This window comes from Thermobia domestica, chromosome 14 (assembly GCF_964235325.1).
Source record: "Thermobia domestica chromosome 14, izTheDome1.hap1.1, whole genome shotgun sequence".
Taxonomy (NCBI): Eukaryota; Metazoa; Arthropoda; class Insecta; order Zygentoma; family Lepismatidae; genus Thermobia; species Thermobia domestica.
The window spans coordinates 76,413,634-76,427,496 of NC_137467.1; the positions used below are offsets into that span (position 1 = coordinate 76,413,634).

Consider the following 13,863-nt stretch of genomic DNA (forward strand, 5'->3'; position numbering starts at 1 on the left):
TAAATCAATAGAATAAAAAACAGATGGGACAGGTATTCAATACGGTTAACAAGTATCTTTTCAATTATTTTTCTAATACAGAAGTCAGTGTGATTGGACAGTAGCTATTTAATATTGTTAGATGGTTTCCTACTTTTGGTAAATATATGATGCAATTATGATTCTTTGAAGTTGTCCGGAATATAGTATTTAGACTGAATGTAAAAATCTGTGTTATTAGGTTAGCAAGTATTTTAGGACTCTCTTGATTTATATATTTGATGTGGTATTCTTTTTGGTTTCGATTATTTCATGTCCTTCTCTTGTATATCTGCTAGTAAATTTTTAGTGTTTCCAACATGCTCATCTTCTATATCTGACTTCATGTTATCTTTGTCATGATTAAGAAATTGTTTTATTAGAGTTGCCATTTTGTATTTTTTTTTTTTTTTTTTTGATAGGTGCTTAACAATTTAAAATGATGTTTTAAATTGGAAAGAGACTAGTTTCTTTATTACACATTTATCGTTATTTACAATCAAATTCTTAACTACGTATATACATATTTGAACTACTAATTACCTTTTAAAATATGTACAAACTTTTCATTTAAATCTAACATTGATTTTCGTTAGTTGAAATGAAGCTTTGAACACACTGTATTTCCCTTTTAATTTTCTACATATTTTCATATAAATTCAATCGAAAATATTTGGTTAGATACATGTCCATTATAATCAATTGCTCAAACACCTTAGTTATATGCTGGGCTATCGATTACAAAATATAAATAATACACAATTGAAAATCCTTTACAAAATAATACATTTATCATTATATTCCTGTGAATTAATATTACTAAATCTAGTTTTAAACGCACACAATTGCAATTTTTTACTCAATATTAAAAACCACAAACAATTCATTTTAAATGTACACTCATGTCCAAAATGATTGTCGTATATCTATAACTGTCTTCTTGTAAGAATATAATTTGATAATGATTTTGCAGGGTACTTTTAATACTGATACTATGTGTATAATCGGGAAATGTATGTTTGTGCTAAATTTCATAGTAAAAGAATTATAAATACGAAAATTAGAATGAGTAAAACAAAATGTTGCTAAATGGACAAGAAAGTTTTATTTTCGTTTTATTGTTCTTATTTGCTGCTCTTTTGACATGAAATTTACGACATACATGTCTTTGCCGATTATACACATACTAAGAAATTACATGCATACATACATACATACAATTACATACATACACATTATACACATATACCATAAAAATATCGAGCGAATTCATTATCAAATTATATTCCTACAACAACATACTATTTATAGACATGCGACAGTAATTTTGGACATGAGTGTACTTCTATTTTCACAAATTAACATTTTAAATTGAACATGTCATTTCATATCTAACTATACAAATTTAATAACAATAATTGAGGGGTATGTTCGAAAGAGTTCATGCTTCTTAACCAATAAGAATCAAAGGGTCAGATAAAAGGCTTTTGAGTGAATCAGTTAAATACAAGAAATAAAAACTGATAGTTGCGCCAAAATGTGAAAAGAAACGTACCATTTATTATGATCATTGAAAATATTTGTCATTTTATGGTTACTTTTTCGTTTTATTTATCTTTCTAAAGAAATATAAGTCAAATTGTTCACCTTTATCGTCGAATGTAAATCACCAAAGAGACTGCAACTTAATGCTCCTCGTCAGTGGGTACGAACCACTGTGGGCCAACCAAATACATGGAAGCACGATGTACAACAAATGCTTTGTACATATTACTATAAATCCTAAGGTTGTGACGTGCTTAATTTCAAATATGTTCCTTTCATGAACGAATGTTTTCACACCTCAGATACATCTTAACGGCCGTGTTTTGAATGTATCTTATTTGTGATTTGTGTCATGCTAAGTGTTTAAATGCCGCATGATTCAAGCCCTGAGGAATCTAATCACACGTAATAAGGACTCTAAATAAGGTCTAATTTTTATAAGGGGTACTTGAAGAAAATGCTTCTGATATCGTTCAATTAGAAATGAAGTGTGTTATATGAGGCATTTCGGATGAAAAGGGCCAGAACACCATGAATTTCATTAAAATATTCATTTCTCAGTGCACCGAGTGTGATTATTTACAGAGATGATTCTAACAGGTTCGCTCTTGTCTCATTTACGGTCAAGAAATCTTTGAACATTAATAGCTGTAAAGACACATTTAGTGGATTCGTCCTTCCCTTCCGGAACGTCTTTTATTTTATGATTGCTTTATCAAGTGTCAGGGTAGGGTTTACCTCACATAGTCTGAGCTTTTTCAACGTTTTTCTTTTTCATCGTTTTGATGTGTCCTAATTATTGATACTTTCATAATCATACTAACTAATCAGTGCTATTTACGATTCTTAATGTAGATTAACATATTTAATGTGAAGCTTTGGTAAATTAACGACTTAACAATATAATGAATGTATTACTTTCTGCAATGTAAATTGCCAGTTTTAGTGCTATTTTTAAAGTTTACTCTGCCATTTTCCCTGCCACTTTTGGTGCTTTATTTTGCCACAGCTACCGGTCTTTAACACTAAGTAAAATTGGGTTATCAAGTCTATCGACCAGACCCCTCAATTAATTTCTCCCTCCTTTCTTTTATAGTGCTCAGAACCATATCATTAATTGCTATTACTTTATTCAAATATATATAACATTTTTCGTGTATGTTACAGTATTTGAAGCATATTATTGAAGTACAAACTAAAAATACTCTTAGCAAGCACAAATGAAAAAAATGGTTTTAAGAAGTCACGTATTACTCTCTAATTTATCGATTCAATTTTTTCTTGGAGAAAGTTGCTTCATCTATCTGCTAAATTTGACTGAACAATTGCAAATATTTTGATTAAGAATACATTGAAAAGGGAAAGTGCTGCCATATATTGGCTATCAGTGTTTCTATATGCTCACTTACAAATAAATAACACTACTAAACATTTGCTACTGTAATTTTTTAAGAATTTTATGCTTTAAAAAATAATACTGGGTACAACGTTGTTAGCGAATAACATAACTGATGCTTTAACAGGTATAACCTGCGCCACTAGGGAAAGCATCTATCCATGTTTCAGATAAGTTAGAGATTAGCTATTCAGATCTGTAATAAGTTAAAAAAGAGCAGCTTTCCAAGTTTGTGAAAAGTTAAGTAGAGCAGCTCTCTAAACTTTGGTAAGAAAAACAGGTGTCCAAGTTAAAGAAAAGTTAAGGAGACTAGCTGCCTAAATTTGAGATAAATTGAGAAGAAGTGTTATCCAAATTTAGATAAGGACATCAGCTATCTAAGCTTGAGATATTGTAAAAAGAGCCCAAATTTAGATAAGGACAACAGCTATCTAAGCTTGAGATATTGTAAAAAGAGCCCAAATTTAGATAAGGACAGCAGCTATCTAAGCTTGAGATATTGTAAAAAGAGCAACTGCTCATTTGAGTTAGGTTAAGTTAAGAAAAGCAGTTGTCCGAGTTTGAAATAAATTAAGAGATGCAACTGTCCAAGTTTGAGATAAGTTAATCATAGTACTTCAACGTTTGAAACTTTGAAGGTCATTTGCAAAGATCCAAATGGTAATCAAGTTTCTGCCATATTCAGTGAAGCATGTCTTGCATTACACATATCCGGCCCGAAAGGTACTGGAGGAACGTATAATGATATGAAAAACACTTAACGAACTCTCAAGGAAGTAAGTTGCATGGGGTGATACTCTGCGAAAGGAGTTGTCAAAGATAAGTTTATCATCTATGTCACAGCGACCAATTTAACGATGTGAAAGAATCTGAGTGAATAACACTCGCATAACTAACTCTATGGATAAAACCTGAAAATTCAACGCTTTAGGAATAATCCTTTCTCATTGGATCTTAACCTATGCCGAACTAATTCAAGCTGAGGGTGTTATTGCCAATTTCTCCCTAAAATTCTGCTCAATATTGTCCTACCACATTCTTGGATTCCCTAAAGGTTTCTTTGCCTGAAATGCATGTTCTTACATAAGCGACGTGTGCAACCCATCTTCGACATCGCATTTTTTTTATCTGTATATTATACGGTAACCATACCTACTGTGAAATACTCTAATTAAATCACTCGTTTGCTCAACTCATTCTTGAGCCTTTTTTTTAACACATCCGTGACCAACTTTTACATTCATACAATACGACAAATAGTGTTATGCTTTTATATATTAATAAAGGTGTAACTCGCCATTAATCTGCTTTTTATTTTCTCTTTTAGTTAGTTAGTTATGTCCAAGTTTGTTATAACTAAGTCTAAGTGTGAAAATCAGAAATAAGATGAGTTATGATCTGTTAGCAATGTACCGCAAACTTAGACTGCTGTTCTCCGTAACTTACCTCAAACTTGGATAGCTTTCTTCTTAATGGCCAGGTTATATTAATTTATGATAGTAAATAGTTATTCATTTCACTTAGAAAATCCCATTATTCCTTTATGAATACCCTGTACACATCTTACGAGAATGATGGAAAACATCCCATCGAAATATTTTAATATCACATAGTACAGTGCTATTTAAAATAATACATGCACAAACAGAAGAATTAATATCTTCCAAGATATGTTTGTTGTGATTTGACAGCCCCAACAGGATAGAGGGCTTCAAAATATAATGCTCTTGATAGCGAGTCTGTTTTATCACTTTGTAATGTCAATCTAAAACCGTTCTGGTGGGTCATACGGACTAAATTTTTTGAATTTGTCCAAGAACAAACGATTCAATGTGAAAGACGAGTTGGCACGTCTCACTTTTTTCGCAGGCTGCTGCTGCTGTTGTTGTTGAGTGCTGTTCTGTCTTTCTGGAGTTCCTCTCGATCCATTCACTGGCATCACCGTGCTAGGTTTGCGATCTGCAATTAATAAATTATAAACAAAATTATTTACTTAGTCCTTGATCGGGAAATACTTCAAGTACTTGTCGAGTTTAACCCTTTTAGCATTTTTGGTAACTTTTGTTACCATGGCGTAGTATCATTTTTTGACCGCATCTTTAGGTTCTATAACAGGTATTTAAGCCGTTTTTTTTATTAGACAAGTCAAGGATAAACCAAAGAACACCTCAGATGCGTTTTGGAACCGGATGGTCAACTTGGCGGCGCCAAGTGGGAGCAGAGGGGCGTGACTTTTTATTTTTTCTTAAGGCAAATTTCAAAACTTTTTCATGCTTTTAGTTTTCACGATATCAGACTGGAATTTTGCCTACGGATTGTGTATACCTTCGGGTTTTTCTCAAATTTTTCCTATGAGATCCCTACGTGAAACCGGGGCCGGGCCCGGGGGGTGCAAGTATTCCGAGGGGGTGATTTTTTCAGAAAAAAATTCGGTTTTCTCCATTTTTTCCAATTCAGGTATATGATACGGACATGTGAGTGGTACCGTTGAAAAAGGTTTGTTATACTGAAGAAAATAACGTTTGAACCATGACACTACTCCAAATAGTAATGACACAATAAATTTTTATAATATGTATATATACGTTTGTATATATATATATAGAGAGAGCCTAAATTCAGATTTTCAACAATTTTTTTCCGCCCTTTGTTTTCAAGATACAAGATTGAAATTTTGCACACGTATTATGTACATAACAAAGTATTTTTAGAAAAGAATTCAGATCCCTACGTCAACCCAGGCCTGGGCCAGAGGGCAAAGTGTTTTGGTGGGATTTTAAAAAAAAAATCCGAGTTCTTCCCTAATTTTCCGGTTCAGGTGTATGATATGGACATGTAAGTGGTACCGTTGGAAATGACTTGTTATACTAAAGAAAATGGCGTTACAACCACGACTCTAGGTCAAATAGGCAGTACATTTTTGAAATATTTGTATATATAAATGTATATATATATACATATATGAAAAAATGGTTCATCCTTGGACTTTTAAAAATTTCTCCCGACCTCAGTTTTCAAGATACAAGTATGAAATATTGCACACTTATTATGTACATAACAACGTATTTTTTAAAATTCAGATCCGTACGTGAACCCAGGTCTGCGCCAGAGGAACACAAAAATTTCGAAAAAAAAAATCGAAAAGTCTTCTGTTTTTTCCGATTGGAAAGTACGATCTATTCTTAAAAAAAATTAAAAAAACTATTTATGAACTATGATCATCCGACAAATAGTAAGGAAACAGTAGCTGTTTGAGCGAAGGTCTAAAATTTACCTCAAAAAGTGGAAATCCTAAAAGGGTTATTAATCTGAACACTAGTACCTCTCGTTCATAAACTTCATCTCTCTATCCTTGAGCAGAATTATAGGGCCTAGTCATCAACAAAGCAATATATTCTTTGTGCAGACTAGCTGAAATACCATTTCTTTGCACGGTAAAAATAGGTTGTGAAAAATATTTGAAATATATATTTGGATTAGCTCTATATATTTAAAAAAATATTTTAGAAATTGTACCCCTTAGAAGTGATGATGCAGTAGCTCAGTGGTAGAATGCTTATCTCTGGTGCATGGGGTCCCTGGTTCGATCCCCGATCAAGTAAGTTTGTGGTGGACATAATCGTGTCCTTCGGTTTTCTCGGGGTCTTCTCCTTTTCTCCCACTTTTTCATTTCGCCAATTATCCCATCATCATTCACTTGAATTAATCATCGTCTCCCTTAGCCTAAAAAGGGCATAATCGTGGGACCTTAACTGAAATATTTCGTTTCATTTTCTCTGATCATTACGGGAAAACGGCTGAACCGTTTGAAACGAATTTCCAAACATAGTTAACCCTTGCAAAGGGAGGTTCAAAATTTATGGCAAATATAAATTATCTCTCGAGTATGGATGCGCTCGAGTCGAGTCGAGACAGAATTTTCCTGACAAAATTCGAGCCGAGACACAGCTCTTCCAATAGAAAAATCTGTATTTTTCGAGTCGAGACACCACTTTTACAGCACATTTTCGAGGCGAGACAGTCTCAAATCTTGTCTCGTGCGCATCCCTACTCACGAGGCCTCCATGATAGGAAAATTAAATTTGATATATAAACTCCTTATTTTATAAACCTAATTTTCCCGTACAAAGAACGGTAATTTCAGCTAATGATATCAAATTCAAATATGCTGCTTACCTCTTCTTAGAAATGTCTTCTCCAGTCCTCGGATGGGAGATTCAAACATCAAGGACAATAATAGGGCTATTGAAAATGATAGAAAATTGTCTCCAGCTGCATTCCAAAACTGTAAAACAACAATAAGCATTAAAATTGTGAAAGACGTAAAATTGAAAATGGATTAGTTACATGAAACGAAATTCTATTTTTAATATTTCTGCTGTCCTTCACAAAAACTTATTCATATCAAGCTAATTATGTTTAATTAGTCCTGCAATCTTTATATTATTTTTTTCTAACCTTCCCAAATAGTTTCCGATTTTTTGGATCAAAAAATCCAATATATTTCAATCAAAAATGTTATTGTAGGCCTTATATCTGGAGAACTACATATAATGTAGCCAAACCCAAACTATCATTTAACTCAGTATGATGTGCTTATTCCGTAGAAAATACGAAAATTCGATTTAGGGGCCGTTCAAAGATTTTGTGGTCTCTGATTCAAAAACTAATTATTGGTCAAGATCGCAATCTATTAGTCCATTTTTGGTTTTCCTATTTTTCTAGTTTTAAGCATTTGCCAAATCTTTGCAACTTTGAAGGATTAAAATATTTTTACGTAGCGTGTAAAAATCAATTTTTCTCTGTATAAGAGGAGGCTCCTGAGGAAAGTAACCCTGATTTAAAAAAAAATAAGTTTTATCGCTTGAAACCAAGGAATTAAAGACAATCCAAAATGTTAATTGTAGTACAGAACAATAAAATTAGTACATTATGAAAGTTTTCTTCTTTTAGTTTCAAGCGAAAAAATGTTACTGGCGTGACTTCTCTTACGAGCCGCCTGTGTTTCTGTTATTGTTCAGTGGTAGTTGTCGAACAATCGTTGTGAGCTTATGTTTAAATGTCGATTGACATTCATAATTAGAAAGTTGTTTCAACGTTAATTCAAAATAAACAAATAAATAAATAAAATAAAATGCTGAAGCAACTAATGTAGAGTAGTTGTGCAGTTTCGATCTTTTTTTTTTTTTTTTTTTTTGTGGGAAAGGCTAACTTTGTTTCTATTTCAGAGGTGATTTTGAAAAGCATTAACTCACGAAAGAATATCTGTTGTGTGTATACTTTTTGAGGATTTCATACCAATACATACGTCCCGACCACGTGGGTACTCCGGGTCCCAAGCACCCATTGGAAATATTTAATGAGTGCTGAGCATCCCCTGAATTTTTGGATTGGAACAATTTTCGAAATTATAGAAAGAAACTATGTGGTGAAATAATAGAAAGAAACTATAGTGCATGTAATTCCAGGTTAATTTTAGATAGGGATGCATATGTGTTGGATAATCATTTATCAACACCTATTTTAAACTTTTAAAGTGCACGGCATATCGAGGATCGAGTGATATAATATAACAATGATAATAATAATCCGTAGGTGTAATTTTGTATAATTATTTATTTAAAGAACTTGGTGTTTGATGACGTTATTTTGTTTTAAAAAATGAAAAAAAAATGTTTTACGTAAATTGCAAGCCAGTTGAATCATTTTCTATTTTCACTCAAATTATCCTAAAATGTCCATAAGATTTGACTGTAATCATTATGATTTTAATAATTTTCTATCTCCTTATTTTGACCAATATTGCTTTACACGTTTGAAATTCAATAACAAAATCTTAATGTTTAGGAATTTTTTTTCAATATAAAGTTTAGGAAATCGTGCATTTAAAAAAAAAAAGCCTTTGTAAGTGAATAATAATTTTGCGGTTCATTTTATTTCAGCAGCTCTTCATGATTTTGTCGCCTCTCAGAAAGAATTTGGGAACCATTCCTCTATTGAATCTACTAAAAAGAAGATAATAAAAAGAATATTTGACGTTACTCTCGATGCCTGAGTATTTACTGAGAAAACTTAAAAAGTTGACACCTATGTATCATTAGATTGTATTGGGCAGACCTCACGCAGAATTTCTATAACAAAGACGAGAGAAAACATTAATAGACCAAAACCCATGTTCACGAAGAAAGTAAATATCTGAGAAAGCAGGGGATTCATGTTATTATTAAGCTCAGACTCTTTGTCTTCACGAATTCTGTCGAAAAACTTAAAGCTTAAAATACATAAAATGGTAATTATGCCTGTTGTGCTATATGGTTGCAAAACATGTAAGCTTACTTAGAGAAAAGAACAATACGAATTGGAAATACATGTATTCGAAAACGAAATCCTAAGGCGAATATCCGGATCCAAGAGCAACAGGAATGGGAATGACGGAAACTTCATGCCGTTTACCTAACATTGTCAGGATTACTAAATCTAGAAGGGTCAGGTGGTCAAGTCATGGTATCCGGGGAGGAAGAAAGCAGAATTACTTTAGAATTTTTAACTAGACATCCAACCGGAAAAAGACCATTATGAAGACCTAGGACAATGTCAAGATGAATCTTACATAAATAAAAACACAAAGTAGAAACTGGATCCAGTTGGCTAAGAACAGAAGTCAGTGGAGAGCTTTAGTGAATGCAGCATAGAACCTTCGGGTTCCTTAGTTCATAGAGCTAGTTAGTTAACGAATAGTATGACTCTATCTAACTTTGCAGATTGTTCATGATATATTTTGAAGTAGATGGCTTGGTAGGGTATCTCCCGCATTTGGGTTCTCCATTTTTAGATCTCACACCAATGAAATTTTTGCATCGTGCATATAAATATGCAGATGTGGCATAAGAATATGACCACATTTACTATATGGTCTAGATGTTTCCGGCAAGTGAAGCAATTTTCCAGGATGGTAATATGCAATTTACAGTAGTGGATAGAGATGCAAGGGCTCGGAAAAAAGCCGGCTTAAAAAAAAAAACGTTTTTTTCTGCTTCGCTTTTTTGCTTGGGAAATTTTGGACTTTTTTCAAAATTCTGCTTTAAATTGATAAAGCAGATTTTGTTTCGCTTCTCTACAACACAAAAAGTCATTTAATTAGTGGTTGATGCCGATAATAATATAAAACCTCGAAAATAAACCATGAATTTCGAAAAGATATTTCAAACAGTTTTACTTCTCAACATATTTACATTATGAATTTCAAAGGATTAACCAATGTATATAATAAGATTTGTTTAGCCTCCTATATACAAAAGTAAGCAGGGTTGGCAAGAACCATGGTTGTTTTTGAAAATGCCAAAAACCCGTTTTTTGGAGGGAGTTTAAACTATGTTTTTTTTTGGGGAGGGGGTTAAATCAGGTTTTTTGGGTTTAGATATTTTGCTTTGTTTATTTATATTACATATTGACAGAAATAAGTTTGTTTCGCCTTGGTGTTATTATGCAACAACGGGGTTATGCTGGAAGAGGTCACATAAGCTTAAAGAAGTCCGGTTAGTAAATTTCTTAAATTCGGAAACTCCCGTCCTAGCCATCGGGAAAATCCTGTCATTACTCTAAATGTAAAGCAATAACGGAAAAATCCTGTTATTGCTTTGCATGTAAAATTTAAAGGTCAACGTATCATAATCAGAACGCTAAAACTGAGGTATTAAATTACAAATTTAGTACGTACATATCACTGAAAGTCCAATCCAAGCTAATGTTGGAAGCTAGGTAGGCAATCGATAAATTTTGCCAATTTCTATCAATATATTTAAGCAACTTTGGCTTCTTTATAAAACAACAGGCATTCAGGCATGCAGAAATATACAATTTGGTTTCGTTTCGTATGTTCAGGTTTAACATCCTTACGTAATACCGAGGTTATCAAGGAGAAGACTTTCGCTTAAAGTTACATCCCAACCGCTACTTTGTTTACGCATGAGGTTTACGCATGTGGTTCGACCGAGAATTGAACATGGGACACCTTGATTAAAAGGTGAAAAGGAAATAAAACTAATGCAGATGGTTTGATATGTGGAAACGTAACCATGAAGTTCACACGATTCGCAATTTTCGTTCTTTTTATTTTTTGGTTTAAACCAGTTGTTTATTTTTAAAAAAAGAAGAAAAACAGCTGGTGTAAACCAGCCAACACTAAAAGTAAATACTTCTTTTAAAAATATACAAATAACTAGCAAAATTCTATGTAGTATTTTTACTTCAAAATATTCCATACCCTCTTTTTGGAACAAAATAAAATTAAAACCAGAAAAATACTTAGATTTATATGATACACTGAAAGGCTGCACATCTAGAGCTTTTGGTTTTGTATATTCTTGAAATTCTACAGTTTTATATAACCACCATCACGGTTTACTCAGTCCTCAAGTTTTCTGAATTTTTAACAAGAGGAATTCAACATATGAAGGGTGTGAGGCAAGAACATGGTAACCCACAATTTTACTATTTTAAGAAATTAAAGATTTTCTGCTGCACAATCCATTTTGAAATTCGGAAAGCTGATTTTTCACATAAGACTATACATGAAGGATTAAACGAAGCGGTACGTGCTGCTGTCTATCTGGTGCTGCATAACTCAGCAATTGAAAATGTGTTAGTTATCATGTTCTTGGCCACACCCTTCATATCATTACGGAACTCTCTCAACCCCACCACCACCACCACAAAAAAAAAAAAAGTCTACGGAATATATTTGTTAAGATAAATACAACAGCACAACAAACATGACTGAATGGAGCTTTTGCGCTTCTATCGGGAAGTCCGGGATTCAACTCAGCATTCGACCATTCTGACAAAACTTTTCTTAATTCCATCTATGAAGTAGAAATAGTGCGTGTACTGTGAGTTGGCCGACTTCATTTCATATTGTTTTTAAATCGTTATTATTACTAACTACCAGCAGTGACGTTTTTGCGAAGGTTAGGGGGACGGTCTTTCGGACTGAAGCCTGTTCCCCCAAAATTACGGAATGTCTAAAACAAACGAAATATCTCTTAGTTATGCCTTTACTCATAAACTTTAAGCTTCCGTCAAATAAAAATTACGAATGTTTAGAAAAACTAAGCATTAGTAAGAACAAACCCCTCCCAAAATACTTTTCTAAATCCGCCACTGATTCTCAGTATAAAATGATCTTCAAGGTTGTATCCGGAAGATTATCGCTAAATATATAAACGAAACGACATATTAGTTATGCCTGTACTCACAAACTTCAAGCTCCTCCCAAATAAAATTAGAACAATTTAGAAAACGAAACAATCAAAGAAACCCCTCCCAAAGTACTTTTCTAAATCCGCTACTGATTATTTAAAATTAGTATTCAAGATTGTATCCGGAAAATTATTGTTAAATCGTTGTACAGCTACAGTATAACAGAAATGTGGAAGTACGGTTTGACGGATATATATGAAAAACATACTCTTTGACGGAAGTTAAACTTTTGCGCTAGAAGCTAGATTACTAAGCTCTTAGAAATGAAACACGGATGACAAACCAAAGTGATCTAGAGAAAAAAATGTCGATAACTCAAAAGTTAAAATAAAGTTAAATAGCCTCTAAAATTGCCCTCAAATACTATAGTCTTCATGTTAGCTTTAATTCGTAAAACGTGTGTTCCATCCATCTTGATGGTGAATTTTAGAGCGAAATATGGCATTTAGGTCATGGAATTCTTATCTAATTATAGAATATACTATAAGAAAGCTATTTAGATAGAAAAATCATGAAAATGAAAAAAGCCAAAATTTCCAAAATTCTCGTTTTTTCCCAAAAAGGCCGGCTTTTTATGTGAAAAAAACCATCGATTAAAAAAAGCCGGTTTTTTTTGCATCTCTAGTACTGGAGCTGTTGAATCGTAATTTTTCATGAACATTAGAATGACTGCAAGTACCTCTCCAGACCAGAACAACCTACAGACGCTAACATTATTGTATACTTGTGGTCTATTCTGAAGCGGGGGCGCGGTGGCTCACCGTTCACATCTGGTGCTTGGGGTCCCTGGTTCGATCCCAGTCCCCGCCAAGTGAACTTTGTGGTGGACAAACACCGTGCTCGTGGGTTTTCTCGGGGTTCTCCCGTTTCCTCCCACTTTCTTCATTCCACCATTTCACTCATCTCTCATCATCACCGTCTCCTTTAGCCTAACCGGCATAACCGTGGGACGTAAAACTCAAAGATTTCATTTCATTTCATTTCTATTCTGAAGCTTAGAATTCGGATTAGATATTCTTTTCCATATTCGCTGACGGAACTGAATGTTACACTGCATGAAGAATAGTAGGCCTATAATATTTCTCTGCAAACAATTCGTAATTTTTATGCTCCTAATCCACGACATATCAGACTTTTCTACAGTTAACGATGGTCTCACGCTGTATTAAATTATTATGAAAACGATCTTGTATATACTATATATGTTTATGCTTTACTGGTGTACTTACTATATTAAAAAATCCAGCCGTGTTAGGGGTTCTGAGAGAACCACTGGTGTAGAGCTGCACTGCTCCATGGACTAGAAAGGCACAATACGAAAGTCTGCTAAAGGGAACCATTGCCTTCCAACAGAAAAATGGACGAAGAAATCCTAAAGTAATGAGAAATATATTAGCACAGTTTAACGTGGTATTACTACCTGTACTGTAACAATTATTATTGTCGAATAAAGTTAAGACACATTTTTGATAGAAGGGACGGACTACCTGTCAGCAGTTTTAACATGAAGAATGTTACGTTCTAGCACCATACATTACTTGTATGTGCAAATAATTTAGAATAGTAGAAGAGTAACGGGCATCGTACTTAATTAATAGCTTGCCTAAAAAAAACCTAGTACTTGTATTCATTTTCATAATATACTA

The 13,863-nt window shown here is 33.4% G+C and overlaps 1 protein-coding gene across 2 annotated transcripts in view; it reads right to left on the bottom strand.

Moving 5' to 3' along the window:
- Positions 1-450: 450 nt before the first annotated feature.
- The window catches only part of LOC145670150 (nose resistant to fluoxetine protein 6-like), an 85,084-nt gene continuing 71,671 nt past the window's right edge, over positions 451-13,863 (bottom strand). For both annotated transcript variants that reach the window (XM_081738522.1, XM_081738521.1), the window contains exons 12-14: positions 13,447-13,589; positions 7,136-7,244; positions 451-4,918 (exon numbers count right to left, since the gene is read on the bottom strand). In XM_081738522.1, coding sequence (XP_081594648.1) covers positions 4,725-4,918; positions 7,136-7,244; positions 13,447-13,589 — 446 coding nt within the window. In that variant the 3' untranslated portion in view covers positions 451-4,724. The remainder of the gene's footprint in view (positions 4,919-7,135; positions 7,245-13,446; positions 13,590-13,863) is intronic.